This window comes from Nannospalax galili, unplaced genomic scaffold (genome assembly GCF_000622305.1).
Source record: "Nannospalax galili isolate Female #2095 unplaced genomic scaffold, S.galili_v1.0 scaffold346, whole genome shotgun sequence".
Classification (NCBI taxonomy): domain Eukaryota; kingdom Metazoa; phylum Chordata; class Mammalia; order Rodentia; family Spalacidae; genus Nannospalax; species Nannospalax galili.
The window spans coordinates 1,180,091-1,205,315 of record NW_008357637.1 but is presented as its reverse complement, the minus strand read 5'-3'; the positions used below and the strand labels follow the sequence as shown (position 1 = coordinate 1,205,315).

At 38.8% G+C, this 25,225-nt stretch overlaps 1 protein-coding gene and 1 pseudogene across 3 annotated transcripts in view; both read left to right on the top strand.

Moving 5' to 3' along the window:
- The window catches only part of Mettl8 (methyltransferase like 8), a 124,814-nt gene that overhangs the window by 38,053 nt on the left and 61,536 nt on the right, over positions 1 to 25,225 (top strand). For all 3 annotated transcript variants that reach the window (XM_029557299.1, XM_029557298.1, XM_008855242.3), the window contains one exon: positions 8,313 to 8,467. In XM_029557299.1, coding sequence (XP_029413159.1) covers positions 8,313 to 8,467 — 155 coding nt within the window. The remainder of the gene's footprint in view (positions 1 to 8,312; positions 8,468 to 25,225) is intronic.
- Positions 23,627 to 24,634, top strand: LOC103751800 (annotated as a pseudogene).

Sequence of the window (25,225 nt, the reverse complement as noted above, 5' to 3'; positions counted from 1 at the left end):
ATTTAAAAAATATTTTATTTATTATTTTTATTTTATGTGTATGAGTGTATTGCCTACATGTATATAAGTGCGATGATGTCATACAGTGCCCATGGAGGTCAGAAAAGGGCATTGGATTCCCTGGAACTGGAGTAACTGGTGTCATTAGCTGCCATGTGGGTGGGTACTAGAAACTGAACTTGGGTCCTCTGTAAGAGCACCCAGTGCTCATAACCACTGAGCCATCTCTCCAGACCTGTAGATTTGTTTATTGTGGAGATACGTTTTGTTTTGTTTTGCTTTTCTGAGACAGGATCTCACTGTGAAGCCCAAGCTGGCCTTGAACTTTCCATCCTTCTGCTTCAGCCAAGTGCTAGAATTGTAAGCATATGCCACTGTGTCTGGATAGCTTTTTTTTTTTTTTTTTCTGTCTTTTTTGAAGCAGTGTCTCCCTGTAGCCCCAGCTGTCCTGGAACTCACTATGTAGACCAAGCTGGCCTTGAGCTTACAGAGATCTGCCTGCCTCTGCCTCCCAAGTGCTGGGACTATAGGTGTGTACCACCACGCCTGGCTGGCTAGCTTTTTAAGTTTTAAAGTTTATATTCTTAAGGTGTACAGCAAATTGTTTTCATATAATTACATACATGTAGTGAAGTGGTTACTGTAATCCATAAATTAGCATATCCATCATCTCATTTAGTTACCCTGTGTGTGTGAACATGTACTTTTTTAAATTAATTTTTTAGGTTAGCATGCAAAGCATTAAGTTTCATCATGTCATCTTCATTCACATGAACATACACTTTTTAAAAGAAAAATCTGTTGTACATTAGCTCTCTAGATTTATTCATTCTTCATACCATTTGATGTCTTTAACTGACATCACTTTCTTTTCCTTATGAACCTGTACTCATCAGACATTTGATTTCCTATTCTCCCCTTCTGGCAAACAGCACTCTGCTTTCTGTCACACTGAATTTGATCACTCTAGGAACCTTCTATAAGAGGAACAGTACATGGGTGTGCTTCTGTGATTGTCCTGTTTTGCTTAGCATGTCTTTAAGATTCATCCGTATTATAGCCTGTGTTAAATACAGTGTTAGGTTTTGTTTATTCATCCTTCAAAGAACACTCTGGGTCATTTCACCTTTTATCCACTGCAAACTGCTGCTGTGAATCTGGATGTATAGACATCTTTTCAAGTCCCTGCTTTCATTTGGGGTGGGGGGATATATACCCAAAAATGGAATTGCTGGCTCATACAGTAATTCTGTGTCTAATTGTTGGGAAGTTCACTATACTGTTTCCATAGCAGCTGCATCATTTTACATTCTATTAGCAATGTGTAAGGATTCCAGTTTCCTTACCTCCTTGCCAACACTTGCATTTTCTGATTTATTCTTTACATATATGTGCACATGTATATATACACATTAAGTATACATTAGTTATCATGAATATGATTTTTAAAATTTAAATTATAGACTATTCAACAAATTTAGGACTATTTAGATTTTTCTCTTGTGTTGTCTTGGAAAGTTATACGTAAGTTGTATTTTTTAACATTATTTGTACCATAAGTAAATGAATAAACAATTGTCCATAATATCCTTTAGTTTTCCATTGTCTCTGAGACTTGTGGTGGCATGTCCACCTTCATTCCTGTTATTGAAAAGTTGTGTTTCCTGAAATACAAATGTTTGAGATCTGTGTTGCCAGAATTTTATCATTTTATTTATCTTTTAAAAACCCACTTTTTGCTTATATAAGTAGTACATTGTTAAACTTTGGTTTTCTTTCCAAACTTACAATAATAATAAAATACATAGAAAAAAATACCCAATTATTTAGAAATTAAGTAATACACTTTTAAATAACCTATGAGTCAAAGGCTAATTGTTTTTTCTTTGTTTTTGATACTAGGTCTTACTGTGTAACCCAGGCTGACCTTGAACTCAGAGTTTCATGTGCCCCAGACTGACCTCAAACTATAACAAATACATAATGGTAGCTCAAGATGACCTTGAACTACTGAAACTCTTGTCTTCATGTCCTAAGGCTGAGATTACAGACATGTACTATCATACCCAGTTAGAGCCTTAATTTAGTTTAATTTTATTTTATTTTAGATATGTCTTGCTATATGGCCCAGGCTGGTCTTGAACTACTGAGCTCCAGAGATCTTTCTACCTCTGACTAGCTGGGGCTATGGAAATATGCCAATATGTCCAACCCTAATAGATATATTTAAGACTATACATTCCCCTCTATAAATACTGGTTTAGTTGCTTCCCATACATTTTGTTATTTTAAAATTTTTTTATTTATTCAGTTCAACATGATTTTTACATTTTTCCTCAAGATTTAGTCTGAATAGCTGGGCCTGGTGGTACAGGCCTGTAATCCCTGCTAGTTGGGAGGCTAAGGCAGGAGTATTGCAAAGTCAAGGCCTGCCTAGGTGACTTTAGGGAGATCCTTTCTCAAAATAAAAGTTAAAAGCTGGGTTGGGCATATAATACTTATTGATCAACTGCTTATACAGCATATGTAGGGCCCTAGGTTCAATACCTAGTATAACAAATATAAAAAGAAAAGATTTAGTTTGAGCTAGGCTTGGTGACATACATCTGTAATCCTTAGCACTATGGAGACAGAGGCAAGGTGATCTGGAGTTCAAGGTCAGCCTGGGCTACATAGTAAGATCTTATGTTAAAAACAAACAGAAAACATTTAGTTTTTGACTCATACGTAATTTTAAAGTGTGTTACTCAATTTCTAAATACTTGGGATTTTTTTCTATGTACTTTACTATTACTGTAAGTTTGGAGAGAAAGGCAAGGATTAACAATGCACTGCCTATAGGAAAACACTTGAGACGTTAACACACAGGTAAACTGAAATTTTAAGTAAGATTTTCCATATGCATTACATTAGATAACTGGCGGGGCTATTAGCGTTCAAGAATCAGTCTTCAAGAAACCATTTTCAGATTTAAAGAGAGGTATTCTTTACTAAAAGTCAACTCATCACACATATTAACATTTTTCATCTAGTTATTTTTGATCAGAAAGCATATGCTTTTAGTGCTCTGGAACTTACTGTTTTGGGCCTAGTGTATGTGACCTGCCTTGGAGAGTGCTCCATTTTCACTTGTAGAGAACGCATTTCCTGCTCTCTGTTCAGTGTGGCATTCCTTCTATAAATATCACTTAGGTCAAGTTAATGATGTTTAAGGTTTCTGTATGCTGATTGTTGATAGCTTGTTGCTGATCATTAGTCTATTTACTAATGAAAAAGCCTATTAAAATTAACAGGTAAAGCTGGGCGTGGTGGTGCACTCCTTTAATCCCAGCACTTAGGAGGCAGAGGCAGGCGGATCTCTGTGAGTTTAAGACCACCTGGTCTACATAGTGAGTTCTAGACCAGCTGGAGCTACAGGGAGACCCTGTCTCAAAAAGACAAAAAAAAAAAAAAAATTAACAGGTAATAACTGGGCGTGGTAGCGCATGCCAGTGGCATTCTGGAGGCAGAGGCAGAGGCAGGCAGAGCACTGTGAGATCAAGGCTAGCCTGCTCTCTAGCAAGCCCCAGGCCAGCTGGGGCTATAGAGAGAGCCTGTCTCAAAAAGACAAAAAAAAAAAACATAACAAAACAACAAAAACCTGCTGTGCATTTCGTAATGCCTCACTTTAGAAAGTTCTGATTTTGCCTTTGTTCTGTGGTACATATTTGAGACTGCCGTATCCTCTTGTTGAACTGACTTAGCACTATTAGATGCTCCTCTTTATTTTAAATTTTACTTTATTAATAGAGCTCCACCAGCTTTCTCATATGGTGTGCATAGCATATCTTTTAATTTTATAGTATATATTTTTGGTCTTTTTGAGACAGGGTCTCCCTGTAGCCCCAGCTGTCCTGGAACTCACTATGTAGACCAGGATGGCCTTGAACTCATAGAGATCCGCCTGCCTCTGCCTCCTGAGTGCTGGGATTAAAGGCATATGCCACCACGCCCGGCCAATATATATTTTTATCTTCATATTTAAGTGCTTCTTGTAGAGACAACAAATTCTTGTCTTGCTTTTTTATATAACTTGACAACCTATGCCCTTTAATTGGAGTCCACTTACATTTAAATTTTTTTACATTATTTATCTGAGGGGAAGAGCATGCCACAAAACACATAGATATCAGAAGACAACTTCAGGAGTCAATCCTCTCCTTCTACCACATGGGTTCTAGGGACTGAACTCAGGTAATGCATTTTGGCGGCAAGTGCCTTTACCTGCTGAGCCGTCTCATCTTGCCAGCCCTCCATTTACATTAATATAATTACTTCTGTGGTTGGATTTAAATATGGCATCTTGGTATTTGTGTTCTATTTATCCTATTTTTCATTCTTTGTTCTTTCTTCTGTCCTTACATGGATGAATGGAAACTTTTAAATTGTACATCTTTATGATTTAAAATAAGAAGAAAAATATGACTTGTATACAGTTTCATTGTGCAAATAGTATTTTATTCAAACTTGTATTCAAATTAGAGTATGCCTAAAGAAAGTTAAGAGAAAGCATCTAGCTGGGCATGGTGGTGCAGAGGCAGGCGAAGTTCTCTGAGTTCAAGGCCAGCCTGGTCTACTTAGAGAATTCCAGGCCAGATGGGGCTACAGAGTGAGACCCTGTCTCAAAAGAAAGAGAGGATGGTATCTTGAAGTGGGCCTAGTGACACATGCCTGGAATCTCAGTACTGAGGGAACTAAAGCAGGAGGATCAGATGCTCCAAGGCAGCCTGGGCTACATAGCTAATTCAAGACCAGCCTGGGCTACATTTTATCTGAAAGAGATAGATAGACAAATAAACAAATAGAGGGCCCATAGGGGAACTAGTCTCTGAAGTGAGTGGCAGAAACCAACTTTCTCTAACAGAATTCCACTCAGAGCTCTCCGGCCCTTCTCTTCTTTTCCAATCACAAAATGGAATCCTGACTTGAATTTTAAGTTAGCATGATAATCATAACACAAAGCACAAATCTGCATGCTGCTGTAGTCGGTGAAACTGGATGGCGCTTGTGTACTGTCATACTCTGTTGCTTCCTTCTCTCACTGCAAGACACTCAAGAACCACCCTGGAAAATATGAAGTAAGTTCTTTCCAATTAACTTTATGTCGGTAAGTAGCATCCTTAGCTAGTCAGTCAGACAGTTCATAAGCAGAATGGTGCTGCCTCTAGAAGCTTGCAATTTAATTTGAGAAGGCACTTTCATAATTTCATTATGATTTTATATGTTTCTGTTAGATTTACTATATATTTAGTTAATAAAAAAAAAAGATAAATAGGGGCTGGAGAGATGGCTCAGTGGTTAAGAGCACTGAGTGCTCTTCCAGAGGGCCCGGGGTTCGATTCCCAGCACCCACATGGTGGCTACAAACCATCCTTAACTCCAGTTCCAGGGGAATCGGAAGCCCTCTTCTGACCTCTGCAGCATTGCATGACACGGGTGCACTCACATGCAGGCAATGCACTCATACACATAAAATAAAAAGAATAAATAAAATATTTTTTTTAAAAAAGATAAGTAGCCAGGTGTGGTGGCACACGCCTTTAATCCCAGCACTCAGGAGGCAGAGGCAGGTGGATCTCTGTGAGTTCAAGGCCAGCCTGGTCTACATAGTGAGTTCCAGGACAGATGGGGCTACAGGGAGTCTCTGTCTCAAAAAGACCAAAAAAAAAAAAAAAAAAAAAAAAAAAAAAGCAGTGCAACACTGGATGTGGCTGTTACAGATAATAAAGAAATGAAACAGATAAAAATGTTTGTGTGGCTAATTAGAGGAACAGCTGCCTAAGCAAGAAAATTGCCGCATGCTTAGGCCCTGGCCCTGCAGGCAGCAACCTGCAAGGCACATATTCTCCTGACATTTTCCTTAATTTCCTTGTAGCCAGTCAGGATATGCCTTTTTATTTCTGACTGTCTACAGAAATAAAAGCCTTGGTCATTTATAGTGGGTGAAACTTTGCCTTCTTTCCCTTTGTTTTCCTTTTTCTTATAAAGGTCGGTATCACATGATCGTTTGAAGGGCAGAAATTTCATTTGGGTTTGGATTTCCTGGGTGGGAACCATTTGCATCATTTTACACTTTTGAGCACGAATTGCCCATCTTTGTAGGTGTAATCAGTTTCTACTCTTCAGCATACAGAACATTTTATGAATATATTCAGTGTGGAAAGATCTAAAAATAATTTTGCAGGTAGTTTTGTTAGTGTGTGGAATGCTGGCTAGTGGAAAGAACAAAGAAACATCAGGGTAAAGGTAGTGGCAGGCAGAGCTTTTCATTGCATTTGCTCCACCAAAGAGCTTGCATTTAGTGGGGAAGGGAGAACAAGCAGCAGGAGTATCTGCTAGTGCTCGAATTGCCTCATTTCTCATCTCTGTTAGTCACCTGTAAATGGAACCATTGCAGCCTTTTTGGTGTGCATAACTAAGCTCTTCTTTTCTTTCTTTCTTTTTTTTTTTTTAACCCCAATAGGTAAAAATCTAGAATTTTATTTTTAAAAGCACAATGAGACATTTTTGACATTCTGAAGTTCATTTTCAGCAAGGTAGTAAGGCTGTTCAGTATGTCATGTTTTTATGCCTAATCACACCTCTGATAGCCCCTAATGCCTGTTATGTACACATGCCACTTAGCGTCTATTTCTGCTTGACAGGGTACAGCAGTAGGCTGAATGCTGAGAGGAACAAATGAAATGCCAAGCGGTATTACAGTGGATTCTACTGGGAGCAGGAAGCTCCCAGAGCTTCTTTTTAAAGCTCTTTTATGAAGATATGAAAGTGACATATTTACTAGTACATAATTAAGATGGTATTGTCTTTAAATTTTAAATTATTTTTCCAGAAATGGCAATGGAGTTGGACTAACCAACTGGTGATTCTTCTCTTGTGCTGGGATTAAAGCATGTGTTTTATACGATAAAGTCCTTTTGTAACTATATTACTATTCTTTAAAAAAAGAAAAATATATGTATATGCATACATATATATGCTGTGTGTAGTGGTGCATTATAAAGATAAATATAGGTCGGGTGTGGTGGTGCACACCTGTAGTCCCAGCACCTGGGAGGCAGAGACCAGCCTGGTCTACATAGTGAGTTCCAGGACAGCTGGGGCTACAGGGAGACCCTGCTTCAAAAAGACAAAAAAATAAATAAATAAAATAAAGATAAATATAGGTGTAAATATATGAGGTTACTAGGATCCTTTCTACAATAGTATTTGTTGTTTATATACATATATATGCAATATACATATATATTGTTTTCATCCTATTTAGTTCTAGCTCAGCATGAAGAATAAGATTTAATAGGTTTTCTTTCTTTTTTTGTGTGGTCTTTTTAGACAGGGTCTCCCTGTAGCCCCAGCTGGCCTAGAACTCACTATGCAGACCAGGCTGGCCTTGAACTCACAGAGATCCTCCTGCCTCTGCCTCACAAGTATTGGGATTAAAGGCGTGTACCACCACCAGCGAGATTTGATAGGTTTTCTTATTTTACTCATATACTTGCACTTTTGCCCTAGTGGTTATATAGAATTCCCCCAAAATTATTTTTGTGTTTGTTTGATTAGGATTTTTTTGTAGTTCTGGGGGGTCAAATTTAGGGGGATCGAATTTAGGGCCTCCTTCATGCTAACCACTAATATTCTAGTCCTCTTTTTATTTTTTTGAGACAGGGTCTCACTGAATTGCCCTGGCTGGCCGTGAGTTCTTTCTGTAGTCTACCCAGTCTTTGAACTTGTGATCCTTCTGCCTCAGCCCCTTGAGTAGCTAAGATTACAGAACTGAGTCATCATGCCTAACAAAACTAATTTAAAACAAAAAACAGTCTTTAATACACAAAATTCAGATTCTAGGACTGCATGATTTGGCCATGTGCTAAAAGTTACATAAGCAAAGAGCAAAGCAAAACTGGTCAAGGCAGTGGTTTATAAAGAATACCAGCCAGTGTTACCCATCATAAATATTGTTTTCCTCTTCAGAAAGGAGGTATCATACCCTTCTTTCATTTAAAAAATGTTTAGTCTCAGCCGGGCATGGTGGCACAAGCCTTTAGCCCCAGCACTTGGGAGGCAGAAGCAGATGGATCGCTGTGAGTTCAAGGCCAGCCTGGTCTACCTAGTGAGTTTCAGGCCAGCTGGGGCTACAGGGAGAACCTGTCTCAAAAAGACCAAAAATAAATAAATAAAAAGTTCAGTGTTATAAACTTTTGGGAACAGCTTTTACTTTTAAACAATACATTGTTTAATCCTTATTGACTAATCAACTACTTGTTATTTTGCAGGTCTTGTTTATGATGAATGGGATTTGGAGAAATTGTATATGTCATCTAAGGAAAGGGAAGGTGCTACACAGATGCCAAAGTGGTGTCCACCCAGTGGCCCCTCTAGGATCAAGGATTTTAACTGATCCAACCAAAGTTTTTGAACATAACATGTGGTAAGCTAGCTTCCTTCCTTCCTTCCTTCCTTCCTTCCTTCCTTCCTTCCTTCCTTCCTTCCTTCCTTCCAACATTTATTTGTTTATTTAGGAGGAGAGGAGTGCGTATTTAGCAGCAGAGGAGTGCCTCAGTGCGTATGTGGAGGCCAGAGGACAACTTGTGGGAGTCTGTTCTCTCTTTCCATCATGTGGGTTCCAGATATCCAACTCAGGTTGTCAGGCTTGGCAGCATGCACTTTCCCAGCTGAACCATCTCACTGGCCCAAGTTTTCGTTTTTAAACCTAATATTACATATGTTTGTTAAATATCACCAGTAATAGCATTTCTATTTGTGGTCAACAAACTTTTAAAAATATTTTATTTATTATTTTTATTTTATGTGTATGCATATATTATCTGCATGTAGGTACATGCACCTGTGTCGTGCAATGCCCGTGGAGGACAAAGAGACTGTCAGATCCCCTGGAACTGGAGTTACAAACAGTTGTTAGCTGCCATGTGGGTGCTGGGATTCGAACCCAGGTCTTCTGTAAGAACAGTCAGTGTTCTTAACCACTGAGCCATCTCTCCAGCCCCAATAAACTTTTTTTTAATTTGATGACCTAATTTAGTTTATAGAAGTCCAAAAGCCAAGGTAACCAATCCCGACTTAACACGTTGCCAGTTCTGAATTTCTTTGCAGATGGAATTGGAAAAATGGAATTTCCCTCGTACATTTAGAAGATCTGAAGTTCTTGCAGGCTCCCTGCCTCTCACTGATCTGATTTGCCAATCTGTCACTGGATGATGGGGGTGAAGTAGAACAGCATCTTTTCTAAGTGGGGCCCTCCTTTCCATAGCCCAGGCTGGTTGAATTTAGGATCCTCTTGCCTCAGCCTCTTGAGTAGCTGGGATTATAGGCTTAACTACTGGGCTGGAGCACCTCCTGTTCATAGACCCTTCCCTGTTTACACATGTTGGTCAAGTGTGTGCTCAGTACCTCATGCTTCTGAGCATCAGAGAGAGCACAGTGGCACAACCCTGATCCATGCTTTGAGGAAATCCATGCTATTTGGGAAAATAGGTATTTATGAGAAAAGCTAATAATGGCCATACAAAGCAGCAAATTTTAACTACCAAGTGAGTGTTATAGACTGTTTGCTATATTAAAAACAACTGAGTGGGGCTGGAGAGATGGCTCAGCAGTTAAGAGCACTGACTACTCTTGCAGAACACCCGGGGAAGCCTTCTTCTGACCTCCACGGCATTGCACGACATGGGTACTCTCACATACATGCAGGCAATATACTCATACATATAAAGTAAAAATAATAAATAAATAAATTTTTTAATAAAATAAAATAATTAAAAAAATAAAAACAACTCAGTGATGAGAAACTGTTTCTATGTGGGCATAGGAAAAGAACTTTTTGCTTTGTTTGAGTCAGGGTTTCATGTATCTTAGGTGACACATGAGCCTTGAGCTCAGTATGTAGCAGAAGATGATCTTGACCTTTGATCCTCCTCTTCCAACCTCCCAAATGTTGGGATCACAGGGTGAGCCACTGTGCCCAGCTAGGAAGATTTCTTAAATTAGTAAAACCTGAAATTAAGATTATTTTGCCTTCAATATTTAGGACAGTGCCTAACACAAAAGTGTTAGTTGAATAGTGGTTTAGAAGCAGGAAAGGGCCACTTCAAAAGACTGTGAAGACAAAATAAAGAGAAATTGACAGTTATGCAGAATAGAGGACCCAGAAGAATTTGATTTGAAAGTTTTTGAACTTAGGTCACAGGTAGAAATAGAAAAATCAAGAGGTAAATTTATTTTTTATTTTGGAAAAAAAGATGTTGTTTTAGACAGTTTAGATCAGCTTTGAGAGGCATTCAGCTTCAGATGTCCCAGTACTGCACTTGATCATAGCCAAGAGGCTGAGAAGCAATGGAAATGTCCAGAATTTAGACCTACTGCCGGGAAGATGAAGTGTGACAGGGCTAAAGATTATCAGCCTGGGAGGCTGAACAGACTCCAGCTCACTAGTGTCTGCTGTGCAGCCTATGGCATTCTCTTTGGAGATCCCTGCTCAGGGGTGATCAGGATCTTGACTTATACTGCAGAAAAGAATTTCAAGATGAGTTAGTATGAAGTATGAAGTATAAAGTTTATTAAGTAAAATAAATGTGGAATTTATTGAGAACAAAAATAATACATCCTGATATTTAAGTATGTCCAAAGGGAGGGAGGTTAAAGATACATATATGTATGTATACATATATTTTGAAGTTACATTATTCAGGGGATTTAAAAGATTAATTTTAAATGTTTTGGTATACTTATTTTTATCTAAAGAATTTTTCTTTAGTAAATGAGATTATAAGGTGCTCTACGAGGTACATTGTATAGGTTTATAGGCTAAGATAAAAACAGTTTAAAAGAGGGCTGGTGAGATGGCTCTGAAACGGTACTTGCTGTCAAGCCTTATGTCCCGTGTTCAATCCCAGGGACCCATATAGTGGGAGAAGAAACCTGACTCCTGGAAGCTGTCCTGATACAAACACAAATTAAAAATAAATTTTAAAGTGCAAGAAAGTTTTTTAAAGGTTAAAGGAATTTTTATTATCCAAGGTCAGAAGCAGGTCAAGGCATATGTTTTTACTGTAAATGTGGTTCATAATCTTGTTTGCAAGATTTTTTTTTTTTCAGAAAAGAGAGTTGGTCCTTCACAGGGGCTTTGGAAGTTTTTAATCAAGCAACTCAACCCAGATGCCAGAGTTGGGGGCTTCTTTTCCTTGCCCTATATCCTTAATTTTTACTCTTTCTGTTTACCAGGGTCTGTAGGGATAGAAAAGTGATTTGGGGACTTTTTTCTGAACAGAGTATTTAAAGAAAATGCATTGTTTATTAACTAGTCCTACGTTATACACTATCTCACTGTTAATGAGAGACTAACTGCATGTGGTTTTGGACTACTGGAAATATGGTTAGTCTAAATTAAGATGTGCTATAAGGGAGATAGTTCAGTCTGTAAAGAGCTGACCACTCAAGCATGAGGATCTGAGCTCAATCCCCAGAACCTATGTTAAGAAAAAAACTGGACATGATGGTGCATGCTGTAATCCCAGTGATGCGGAGATAGAGTCAGGGAGTCCTGGGACTCACTGGTCAGCCAGCCTAGCTGAATTGGTGAACCCTAGGGTCCCCAAGCCACTGAAAGACCTTCCTTAAAAAAAACAATGCAAAGTTTGTCCTTTGGCTTCTACATGCATACACATATGCACACACACACACACATACACACACTCTCTCTCTCTCTCACACACACACATACACACATGCAGATTTTTTGTAAGAGTTTGAAGACTTAGTACAAAATAAAAGGAAATTTGTCTCAGTTTTTATATTGAATTTCATATTGAAATGAATGAAATTTTAGATATTTTGAGTTGAGCAGAAAGGGTTTTTTTTTTTTTTTTTTTTTTCAGAGCACAGTCTTCCTATAGCCCCAGCTGGCCTGGAATTCACTATGTAGACGAGGCTGGCCTTGAACTAACAGAGAACCACCTGCCTCTACCTCCCAAGTGCTGGGATTAAAGGCATGCAGCACCATACCCGGCTCAGAAAGTTTTATTAAAATTCATTTTGGTCTGGAGAGATGGCTCAGCAGGTAAGAGCATTGGCTGCTCTTGCAGAGAACCTGGGTTTGATTCCCAGCACTCCCATGGCAGCTAACAACCATCTAATTCCAGGGGTTCCAACACCCTCTTCTGAACTCTGCAGGTATTGCACAACACTGGTGCACTTACACACATGCAGGCAATATGCTCATACACATTTTAAAAAATAAAATAAATTAATTTTGCCTGTACTTACTTTTTTGGTTTTGTTTTGTTTTGGGGAGATAGGGTCTCACTGTGAAGCTCCAGCTGTCCTCAAATCACAGTCCTCCTGCCTCAACCTCTCCAGTGCTGGAATCACAATTTCTTTTCACTTAATTTTTTTTCATGAGAAAAAAAGGAATGAGATAAGGTCTCACAACATTAAGATATCACACTGGAGCCCAGACTAGCCTAGAACTTATTATGTAGCATAGGCTGGACCTAAACTTGTAAGCCATACCACTGCTTCAGCCTTCTTGAGGACCAGGATTATAGGCATAAACCTCCACATTTGGCTTTTTTCACTTTTAAAAACATGGTTAGTAAAAAACTTTATATGTGTAAGTCATATTATATTTCCTTACGATTTACAAAGTAAATTAAACCACTTTGACTATCATTAGCAACGTGGACAGCTATTGTAGGCTATCTCATGAAGTCCTCTGACTTTGTGGTCTGTATTCTCCTTCTCCCATCTGCTACCACTGGCTCTTTTGCCCAGGATTCTTGCTTACTGATTTCCATTCTGCCTTGTCATGGACTCTGGGAAATCCAGCAGCCGTTGGTCCAGGTTCCTCCAGCACTGAGGGAGAGTGTCTGTGACAGGATGCTGGAAAGTTATTATTTCACTAGGTCTAGAGGTTATGACCCAGGGATTTTCAGTTTGAAAATGTCGAGGAATTCTGTCAGCAGCCAGATTTAGGAAGCCCAGGTCTACTCCAGTAGCTCCCGGACTTCTCTTTAGCAGCAGAACTTTTTTTAAGTGAAGTTTTAATACGAAAGCTGAATATTTAAAAGGTGAACACTTAGACATGGTGATGTGCACCTGTAATCCTAGGACATGGGAGGCCAAAGCAGCTGGGCTGCCACAAGTCAGAGGCCAGCCTGGGCTACAAAGCTAGAAAAAAAAAAAAAAAAAAAAAAAAAACAAAATGAATGTAAAAGCAGCCCTGCACTGAAGGAAGCAGAGACCCAGGACATCAGGGCTTCTCCCCTTTTTCTTCTCCACTTCTCTGTTTGCCCAGAAGCCCTTTGAGGGCTCTTATCTGGAAAGCCTTTCTCCTTAGCATCCTGCCAATGGGTGTCCAGCCTGCTCTTGGATACCTCTGTGACCTCCCTCCTCGGGAGAGACATCCAGCAACAACCGTATGGTAGATTGAAGTCCACTGCCTCCATTATCCCTCCACGTGCTTTACTTCTTCTTTCTTTCTCTCCTTTACTTTTTGTTTTTACATTTTTACTTAGTTTAGGAATTTAGCTTAGTTTGGAAATCTCTCTTTCATTTAAAAATGTGTTATTATTATTAATTATTATTGCATATTTGAGACAGGGTCTCACTATGTAGCATAGACGGACCTCAAATTCTCTATGCTCCTCACCCCCTTGAGTGCTGGGTTTATACACAGGCATGTGCCAATATACTTAGCTTGCTTTTTGATTTTTTTGTTTTCTGTTTAGAATATTTGTAAGTTTATTCTTTCCTTCCTCCAAGTCCAAAGTTCTACCCAAAAGTTGTCATTTTCCTCCCTATTTTCTTTAAGAATATTTTTCCTCTTTTCATGCAGTTGATTTTTAAAAAGATGTTTCTTAAAAAAAATGCTTACTGAGCTGGGCGTGGTGACGCATGCCTTTAATCCCAGCACTTGGGAGGCAGAAGCTGGCAGATCTTTGTGAGTTTGAGGCCAGCCTGGTCTACATAGTGAGTTCCAGGCCAGCTTGGACTACAGGGAGGCATGTCTCAAAAAGACAAAAAAAAAAAAAAAAAAAAAAAGCCAGGCCCAGATGGATTTACAACAGAATCCTACCATATATTTAAAGAAGACCTCCAACCAATATTACTTAAATTATTCAAAATGATAGAAACAGAGAGAGAACTCCTAAATTCCTTTAATGAAAACAGCATCACTCTAATACCAAAACCAGGTAAAGACACAACCAAAAAAGAAAACTATAGCCCCATATCCTTAATGAACATAGATGCAAAAATTCTCAACAAAATACTTGGAAACTGCATACAGATAGTATGCAAAAAGATCATTCACCATGCTCAATTAGGCTTTATTCCAGAGATGCAGGGATGGTTCAATATACGCAAGTCAGTAAACATCATACATCATATAAATGCATTCAAAGACAAAAACCACATTGTCGCTGGGCATGGTGGCACCTGCCTTCATTCCCAGCACTCAGGAGGCAGAGACAAGCTGATCTCTGTGAGTTCAGGGCCAGCCTGGTCTACATAGTTCTAGGACAGCTGGGGCTACAGAGAGACCCTGTCTCAAAAAGAACAAAACAAAACAAAACTAAAAATACATCGTCGTCTCAATAGATGCAGAAAAGGCTTTTGACAAAATTCTGCATGAATTCATGATAAAAGTTCTAAAGAGAACTGGACTGGAGGAAACACCTCAACGTAATTAAAGCCATAAGCAACAAACCCACAGCCAACATCATTCTAAATGGAAAACTAGAAGCATTCCCATTAAAATCAGGAACCAGACAAGGATGTCCATTATCTCCACTCCTTTTCAGTATAGTACTTGGAACTTGCTAGAGCAATAAGACAAGAGAAAGAAATTAAAGGAGTACTAATTGGAAAAGAAGAGGTCAAATTATCCCTTTTTGCAGATGATATGACATTACACCTAAGAGATCCCCCAAACTCCTAGAACTGATCAACACTTTCAGTAAAGTAGCAGGTTATAAAATTAGTCTACAAAAATCAGTAACCTTCTATATACTGATAACTAGCAATCAGAGAAAGAGGACAGGGAAAGCCTCCCATTCACAAAGCCTCAAAAAAAAAAAAAATCTTGGAACAAATTTGACCAAAGACATCAAAGAGCTCTACAATAAAAATTTTAAAGCTTTAAAGAAAGAGATTGAGGAAGATACCAGAAGATGGAAGGACCCCATGCTCATGGATTGGAAGAGTTAATATTGTGAAAATGACCTTCCTACCAAAAGCCGTTTATAGATTCAATGCAACACCAATCAAAACCCCATGACATACTTCACAGAATTAGAAAAAAAAAAAAAACTTTAAATTCATTTGGAAATACAAAAGACCCCAGATAGCCAAAGCAACCCTGAGCAAAAAGAGCAATGCTGAGGGGATTACTATACCATATCTCAAAAGTATACTACAGAACTGTAGTCATAAAAACAGCATGGTACTGTCACAAAACTGACACACAGATCAATGGAACATCATCAAAGACCGAAACCTGAGTACATGCAATTTCAGCCACCTGATATTTGACAAAGGTGCCAAGAACACACAATGGATGAAAGACAGCATCTGCAACAAATAATGTTGGCAAAACTGGATCTCCACCTGTAGAAGAATGAAAGTAGATCCTTATCTTTTACCTTGCACAAAAGTCAACTCCAAATGGATCAAAGACCTCAATACAAAACTAGAAACACTGAAATTATTAGAAGAAAACATTGGCAGTAACCTTCAAGATATAGGTGTAAGAAATGACTTTCTAAATTGGATACCAGTTGCTCAGGAATTAAGGTCAACACTGAACAAGTGGGACCTCATTAAACTAAAAAGCTTCTGTACAGCAAAAGAAAACCCACAGAGTTGGGAAAAAAATCTTCACCAGGGACACATCTGACAGAGGTTTAACATCCAGAATATATAAAGAAGTCAAAAAACAAAGAATCAAAAAAGGAAGTAACCCAATTAAAAGATGGGCTAAAGCTCTAAACAGAGTTCTCAAAGGAAGAAATGAAGATAGCTAAGAAACATCTTAAAAAGTGTTCAACATCATTAATAATTAGGGAAATGCAAATTTACAATCAAGAGAACAAATGATACCAAATGCTGGCGAGGATGTGGAGAAAGGGGAACGCTCATTCACTGCTGGTAGAATTGCAGTGTGGAGAACTTTTAAAAAACTAAAAATGAACCTACCATATGATCCAGTTATACCACTCCTTGGCATATACTCAAAGGACTCATCCTATTGCAGAAATACTTATACAACCACGTTTGCTGCTGCTCTTTTCACAATAGCTAAGACCAATGGAGTTGGAACTGACTTGGAAGCCACCCCCCATGAAGGCTACCTCTCATAGCTTTGGAGAGCATTACACAAGCTGGTAAGGGAGAACGTCAATTGATGGTCCAACCCCAGCTTCAAGGCCTAAAAACCACATCAATGACCAGCACAGCAAACAACATTGGTGCAGTAGTGGCTACCGAATTGGACATAAAGCCCATTCAATAAGAGGAAACTCATGTCTGAGACTGTAGATCTTAGAGAAAACCCAAGGCTCTCATATCCCTAGACAAATGTAATTTCTTACTATGTGCAAAACACAGATCCTTAAATTTACAGACAAGATTCCCAGTTGCCACCCATCTAAGTAGCTTCTTTTTCAACAGACAGAACTTACATCAGTGATGCTCCCTCGTGCAACAGAGGGCCAGGAACACAAAAAGCCACAAATGGCCAAAACACAGAGAATAAGAGTTGACAGAGTATGGGTCCCTGGACAGGTCTAAACAAACCTACAGCAAAGGTGTCAGCATACACAAGACCCATGCAAACGTAGCAGACAATAACCCAGCAGAGAACTGTGGAAATGAACAGCAAGCCCCAGTCTTAGTCAAAGAATTATTGGCAGCACATTACTGCTAGGTGAGGAAGAGCTGATCTTGAAGAAAGAGACTCTAGATAGGCTGACTAAACCCCCCATGGATGAACTTGCACTGAGGGACATCTTGGGACAGTACCTTTACATAACAGGCCTTAATACAAATGACAGAATGTATGAACTCCAGTGGGGGGGGGGGCGGCTATGGAAAGGTGCCAAAGGGGAATGGGGTATAAAGATGACTTTATGTATGAAATACACAAAAATTCAATAAAAAATTTAAAAATACATAATAATCTGCAGGTTTACCCACCTTATAGCATGTATGGTAGTTCATTCCCATTCATGGCTGAATAATAGTCTGTTATGTATATATATCACAATTGGTTTATTCACTCTGTTCAAGGACATTTGGACTATTTCTCCCTTCTGGTTCATGTGAGTATAGCTGTAAACATGTAGATGAACTGTTTTCAGTTTGGAGGATAAATAACAAATTTTGAGCAGTTGTCAAACTTCTATTATATATTCTTACTCTATTTCATCAGTTTGGGAGATCAAAGACCAAAAATTATACTTAGAATTTAAAAAAAAATTTTTTATTTTATGTGTATGAGTGTGTTGCCTGCATGTAAGTACACCTATGTTGTGCAGTGGCCATGGAGATCAAATACCTGGAACTGAAGTTAGGGACGGTTGTTTTCCATCATGTGGGTTCTAGGAATCGAACCCAGATCCTCTGCAAGAACAGCCAATGCTATTAACCATTGAGCCATCTCTCCATCCCTCAATACTTAGAATATATATTCTAAGACATGCCCTAGAGGCCTGTCTATGTAGAGCAACTTATGCAGTTGCTTGGGGACATCATTACTCAGTCCACACTGTTCTTGATTTCATTATTTAGGAACTTTCCCTGAAACTTGTTAAGGATGCAATAAGCATTTGTATTATCTTACCACTGAGTCAGCTGGTTCCTAGCATGATCCATATTTGGAAGCGCAGTTACTACATGGGTCAGTACATGAATACATAGTATATATACCTGCATATAACAGGATCAAAAGTCACATATTTAACTTACTGTGTAAGTTGTGCACCCATATTTTCCTTTATTTAATTTTTCTTTGCTATTCTATTTTCTTCTATTTATGTTATTTAGACTAGCTTAACTGATTTCATGATTCACTAAAGGATTATGACCTTTAGTTTAAAAAGCACTTTGCTGAGCCATTCTCTGGATACTCAAGGTAATATCCAGGTGTTGCAACATGACCTCTGTTATATAAGTCATCAAAATAATAGACTGTTTCCAGGAACAGAAGAGGGATCAGATGCCAAAAATTCTTTCTTTTTTAAAAAAATATTTTATTTTATTTTTATTTTTATGTGTGAGTGTTTTGCCTGCATGAACGTAAGTGCACCCATGTCCTGCAATGCCCAAGGAGGCCAGAAGAACTGCATAAGATCCTCCTGGAACTGGAGTTAGGGACAGTTGTTAGCCACCACCTGGGTGCTGGGACCTGAACCCAGGTCTTCTGTAAGAACGGCCTGTGCTCTTAACCACTGAACCATATCTCTAGCCTCAAGAAGTAATTTTTCCTTATATAATTGTTGTGTTTGTTATTTGATTCTATACCTGTTATGTACATTTTTAAAATACAGTTAATAGATATTTTCTTTGGCTATGTTTAGCATCACTTATTATGAAAGGCAGTAAAGTCTAGACATTGAGAGAACAGACTTAATAGTTACCCAACCGAGGGAAGTCCCTTCATCCTTCCATGGCTCAATTTCCCCATCTGTGAGATGGGATAATAGTAATACCTGTCTATTGGGTGCTGTAAGAATTAAATGATTACACACAATGTAAAATGTTCACCTAGAGTAAATAAACAATATAGTGCCTGAGAAAAATTATCTTATTATTATTACCACTTTCTGATACGTACTTTATTTATACAATCACTGCGTGATTCTACAAAGAATGGCTTATGTCTGTTTCATAGCTATATTCTGTATATAACGGGCATCCAATAAACATGTTTCAGTAAGTAAATCAGTCTAATAAAACTTAAGGTGTATTTCCTGTCTACTAGAACTTTATACCTAGGCTAAAAATTAATATAGTGGCTAGACACGGACTTCAGAGTCCAAAAGATCTGAATTCAAATCCTGTGTCTATCCTTGTCCAGCTATGTGAGCAAATTCCTTCATGGAACTCTTACATTAAAGGAAATAATACATGTGAACCTCTTAATAGTAGTAAGTGCCTAAGACACTTTTATTATCATTATTAGATGGAGAATTGAGATACATACTCATGAATAATTGACATAGAGGAAACCAAGCATAGTGGCACACGCCTTTAGTCCTAGCACTTGGGAGGCAGAGGTAGATGGATTTCTGTGAGATCAAGGCCAGTCTGGTCAACACAGGGAGTTCCAGGCCAGCTGGGGCTACAGGGAGACCTGTCTCAAAAAGGCATATATATATATAATTATATATATTAGGCTAGAGAGATGAGTCAAAGGTTAAGAGCACTGGCTATTCTTGCAGAGGACCTTGAGCTTTAAAGGATGAGGAGTGCTGCTTGAATAGTAAAGCTCATTTGTTTTAAATGGTAGCACAAACATCTGGATTTACCTGAGATGTGTACTGAAGCACTCAAATAGGCCTGCTTAGTTAGAAGAGAGGTTTCATCCATTGACAGAATGAGCAACTTAAGCAACTTAATTAAAGAGGTATTGAGGGGCTTAGTAGTAGAATGCCTGCCTAGCAAGCATAAAACCCTGGCTTTAATTCCTACCACTGTTTAAAAGAGAAAGAAGAAAGGAAGGAAAGAAGAAATATTTTAAAAAATTAATTCAACTCTATTTCATTCAGGCTACTTAGAGTAATTATCAAAGAACTTTTTTTTTTTTTTTTTTTTTTTTTTTTTTTTTTATTTTTTTCCCCACTTGACCTTATTTTTTTGGGGTCCCCAAAGAGACACTTGGAAGGCTGAGGCAGAAGGACTAAAGGCGTGCACCACCACAGCACTCGGGAGGCAGAGGCAGGCAGATCTCTGTGAGTTCAAGGCCACCCTGGTATACATAGTGAGTTCCAGGACAGCCGGGACTACAGGGGAGACCCTGGTTTAAAAAAAAAAAAAAAAAAGAAGAAAAAAAAAAAAATTTTAAAAAAATAATTCAACTTTTTTTTTTTCGGGCGTTTTAGAGAAATTTTAAAAAAATTTTTTTTTTTTTTTTTTTTTTTTTTTTTGTCTATTGACATGTTCTCCACACTGGACTCAATTCTGTGGAGTCCCCAAGAGAGGACTAATGAATGACGACTGCCTTAGTCTATATCACAGATAAGCCCTCAGAGCCTTCCAGGAAAATAGGATGAAACAAAATAGAAAAATAGACTATCTCTTCTTCAACAAAATAAGTAAAAATTAGTAAAAGCAAGTAGAACGCTGCCAACAGCAGTCCCCAAAAGGCCATAAACATGGAAAACTAGTGACTGAGGAAATTGTAGATCCATTAAATGAGTCAGAGTAGCTTCTGACCCCACCTACATCCCTCAGAAAGAGAGAAGGTCATCTGGCAGACGGCAAGACTTTTTTCAGTATTTACCAGGCAGCGGGCCAGAGGTTGAGAATGAACTTTAGAAAATAAGTGTATTATCTGTTGCAACAGAATGTAGGTCTCAGCAAAGCAGGAAACCAGGCCCTTCATTTTCAGGGCTCTGTGCTGAATTGAGCTATCCAAAGCTCAAGAGAAACTCCCTTAGGAACGAGGCATAGCCTAACTAGTTAAAGGCTTCTGGTACAGGACCTAAATCAACTTTTTTTTTTTAAAAAAAAAAAAAAAAAAAAAAGGACAAACTAGCTTTTCAGCTTTCATTTTGGAGAAAGCCAAGGTGCAGCCTTCTTCACATGTCAACTAACAGGTACATTTGACACCAACTACCTCTACTGTGCCATGCAAGTTCAACCCCGAAGAGTTCAAAGTGGATGCTAGGCCATGCCTCCTCTGCCCTGACCCCTCATGTGGTTCCTCAAAGGTCTGTCTCCCAAAAAAGTTGATAATGACATCACCAGAACAGCTGGTGACTGCAAAGATCTAAGGAGTACAGTGAAGCTGACCGGTCAGGCAGGAAGGCCTGGATTGGGTGGTACCTTCTGCCTCTGCCATGACCTCTATAGCCCTCAAAGAACCACTCAGAGGCAGTAAAAACAGAAAAAAAAAAAAAACTTTAGGCAGAGTGGAAAGAGCACTTTTAATGCGATTGTAAATCTTTCCTAACAGATGTCACTGAATTTTAGCTAGGGACCTCCCTGCAATTATCAAAGAAATCCTAGGGATCAGGGATCACCCATTCATTCTTGGGCAGCAATGTTCAGCGTTACCATCTTTGTGTCTTCTTAGATGACACCAACAGTGGTGCCCAGCTGCTTAAGAACTACAGAGAAAAATATTTCAACTAAAGATCACTTGACAAAACAAGACAAAGCACACTGAGACCCTAATAAAGGCTGCCTATCACTCCTTGAATCCTGGCAGTAGCCCTCTCCTTGCCCCCACCTATCCTCACCCCTTCTCAGCCCAAGAAAAATGGAGAACAGCCATGGAGTTTTCAGGGAAAGATGTAAAATGTCTCTGAAAACATACAATGCCAAAGAAATTTTACTAAAATACAAGAAAAAAGAAAAGAGAGGGAAGAATGCAGAATGTCTTGTGGGTTTGTTTGTACTTTCCAGTATTTTATTTAAATATTCCAGTATTTTATGTATGTCTGGCCTTAATCATTCAGCATAGTTATTTTGAGGTTTATCCATGTTGAATGTATCAATCGTTTGTTCCTTTTTATTTCTGGTAATAGATCATAATCAATATACTTAAAAGTTCTCATAATTCAATAATAAAAAGCAAGCCAATAAAAAAAGAAGCAAAGATTTCAACAGCTACCTAACTGGACTTAAAGCTCACTCAATGGGAGGAAACTCAGGTGTGGTACTATAAACCTAGCCAGATACACATAGCTGGAAAGGCCATAGATCTTAGAGAAAACCCCAAGGCTGTCACATCCCTAGACAAATGTAATTTCTTACTATGCACAAAATATGGAGCCTTAAATTTACATAGAGGGTGTGGGTCCTTGTACAGGTTTCCCATATTAAAATCTACCCACCTGGGGCTTGGGGACCATTGCGGAAGAGGAGGTGGAAAAATTGTAAGAACCGAAGAGGAGGTGCATATGGAAATAGAGTTCTACGGGCTCCTGGGACCCTTCTCATACAAACCTACAGCAATGGTGTCAGTATGCAAAAGACCCATGCAAACTCAGAAACAGACAAAAACCCGGCGCAGAACTGTGAAAATGGACAGCAGCCCCTAATCTTAGTCAAAGAATTATTGGCAGTTGATTATTGCTGGGTGAGAAAGAGCTGATCTTCTTAAAGGAGGGACTCTAGATAGGCTGACTAGACCTCAATGGATGAACTTGCACTGAAGGACAACTGGGGACACTAACTTGATATGATAGGCCTTAACACAAAGGACAGGATGTATGAATTCCACTGGGGGGCTATGGGAGGCGGTCACTGGGAAGGGGGTATAAAGATGATTAAGATGTTCTATATGAAGTACACAAAAAAATTCAATACATTTTTTTTAAATGAACAAAGATTTTAGCATTTACCAAAGAGACACACAGACAGTAAATAAGCATGTGAGATGATATCCATTAGAGAAATGCAAAATTAAAGTCACAAAATAAAACTTCACACCAATTAGAATAGCCAGACTTCAAAATATCAAGCATACCAAGTGTTGCTGAGAATGTGGAGGGGCTAGAGCTTTTTACACTGCTAGTGGGAATACAATGTGGCATAACCACTTTGGAATGTAGCATGGCAGTTTCTTGACAAGTTAAACATGTACCTGCTATTATATTGATAAACACAACATGGAGCTGGAGAGATGGCTCAGTGGTTAAGAGAACTTGCTGCTCTTTCAGAGGATCTGAGTTTGTTTGATTCCCAGGACCCATATCAGGTGTGTCACAATTGCCTGTAATCCAGCTCCAGGGGATCCCACACCCTCTTTTAGCCTCTGCAAGCACCTGCACACACACATACACATAGACATAAGTAAAAATAAATATGTACACAGCATGGCTGAATTCTTTTTTTATTATGGGTAAAAGGATCTAAGAGTATAGTAGTCTCCCCTACCCAGTTTCAGCTATGCATGGCTAATTGCAGTCCAATATGTGTGTGTGTGTGTGTGTGTGTGTGTGTGTGTGTGTGTGTGTTTAGATTTTTTTTCCTTGCAGTGCTGCTGATCAAACCCAGGGTATTTCCTTGTACTATTCTGGAAAATACCAATTAATCTTTAGAGATTTAGAGATTTAGAGATCAGTGACTGATATTGAGAGTGGAGAGCTAGTGAGGAGAAGTGGGAGGAGGCATTACAGAGGGGCACAGGAATCTTTTGAAGGTGATGGGCATGTTCATTATCGATTGTGGTGATGGTTTCACAAGCTTTCAACATATATTAGAGCTTATCAAACTAGAAGACTTAAATATGTACAGATCACTGTAATTCAGTTATGCTTCAAAAGCTGTTAAAATATGACTACATCCATACATTTGAAAAAGAATGTAACAGCTAGTAAAAGTAAGAGATCTTGGGGTTGGAAAGATGGCTCAGTGCTTAAGAGCACTGTCGATCCAGGTTCATCCGACACCATCCTCCTCCATCAATGCCTTTATCACACTGCCCAAGTGTGACCCCAGTGAGATCAAAGTTGTCTACCTAAGGTGCACCAGAGGTACCACTTCCACCTTGGCCCCAAGATCGGTCCCCCGGATCTGCCTCCAAAATGTTAGTGATGACATTGCCAAGGCAACTGGTGGTTGGGAAGGTCTGAGGATTACAGCAAAAATGACTATTCAGAACAGACAGGGCCAGATTGAAGTCATACCTTCTGCCTCTGCCCAGATCATCAAAGCCCTCAAGGAGCCACCAAGAGACTGAAAGAAGCAGAAAAACATTAAATACAGTGGCAATGTCACTTTTGATGAGGTTGTCAACAGTGCCTGACAGACACTGTGTGGATCTTTAGCCAGAGAACTTTCCAGAGCTTTTAAAGAGATCCTGGGGACTACACCATCTGTGGACTGCAATGTGGATGGCCATCACCCTCATGACAATAGATGACATCATCAGTGGTGCAGTGGAATGCCCAGCTAGTAAAGAAAGAGAAACTATTTCAGTAAAAGATGATCTGACAAAAAAAAAAAAAAAAAGATTACTGGCTGCTCTTGCAGAGGACCCAGATTCATTTCCAAGCACCCACATGGTAGCTAACAACTGTCTGTAACTCCAGCTCCAGGGGATCTGATGCCCTCTTCTGACATCTGAGCATTGCCCAACACAGGTGCACCTACCTACATGCAGATAATGCACTCATACACATAACAATAAAAATAATAAAATTAAAAAAAATAAGAGCTCTATATACTGGTAAGAAGTGCTATGGTGTGGCATTAAACAAGGAAGGCAAGTTGTGAAGAAGTGTTTCTAGTATGATCTAATTTTCTGTAATATATATAATTTAAATGTCTTTTTTTTAGAAAATTCTAAAAAGGTCTCATTATCCTGATAATGGTGCATTATCTCATAGATATGAGTGATGATAAGAGGTAGGGTAGAGATGAAACTATATTTGTTTTGTTTTCCAGGTTTCCTTGTTATATAGCCTAGGCTTGCCTCAAACTCTTGATTCTCCTACCTCATTCTCCCAAGTTTTGAAATTGCAGGTGTGTATAACCATGCCTGCAGAGCTGTATTTTATATGTGTGGTATTGGTTAAGTTTTAATTTTAAGAAAATAATGCCCCTCACCTGTTCCCATTCACCTTCCTATCTCCCTGGTGATCAATTATATATTCTTTAGTATGAATCACAACTCCTCAACAATTCTGAGTTTTACCCTCTCATCTTCATTTACAATTCATAGCTCAGCATCTAATGTATAATAGGGTTCCCAATAAATGTTTAAAGAGGGAGATAGAGACTGCTGACCCCCCCCATTTCATTATATTCAGAGGTAGAGACATTGGTTCTTTCTGTGTTGTGTCTTTTTGTTAGTTAACTTAGTGTTAACTAGGAAACTGGCTTACTAATAACAATAATTAACTGAAATGTTTATTATGACCAAAAAGAGAAGTGGCAGCCAGGAATCAGAAATATAAGTTGTCATCAATAGTGGAAAAGAAGACTTAATTAAAAATAATTC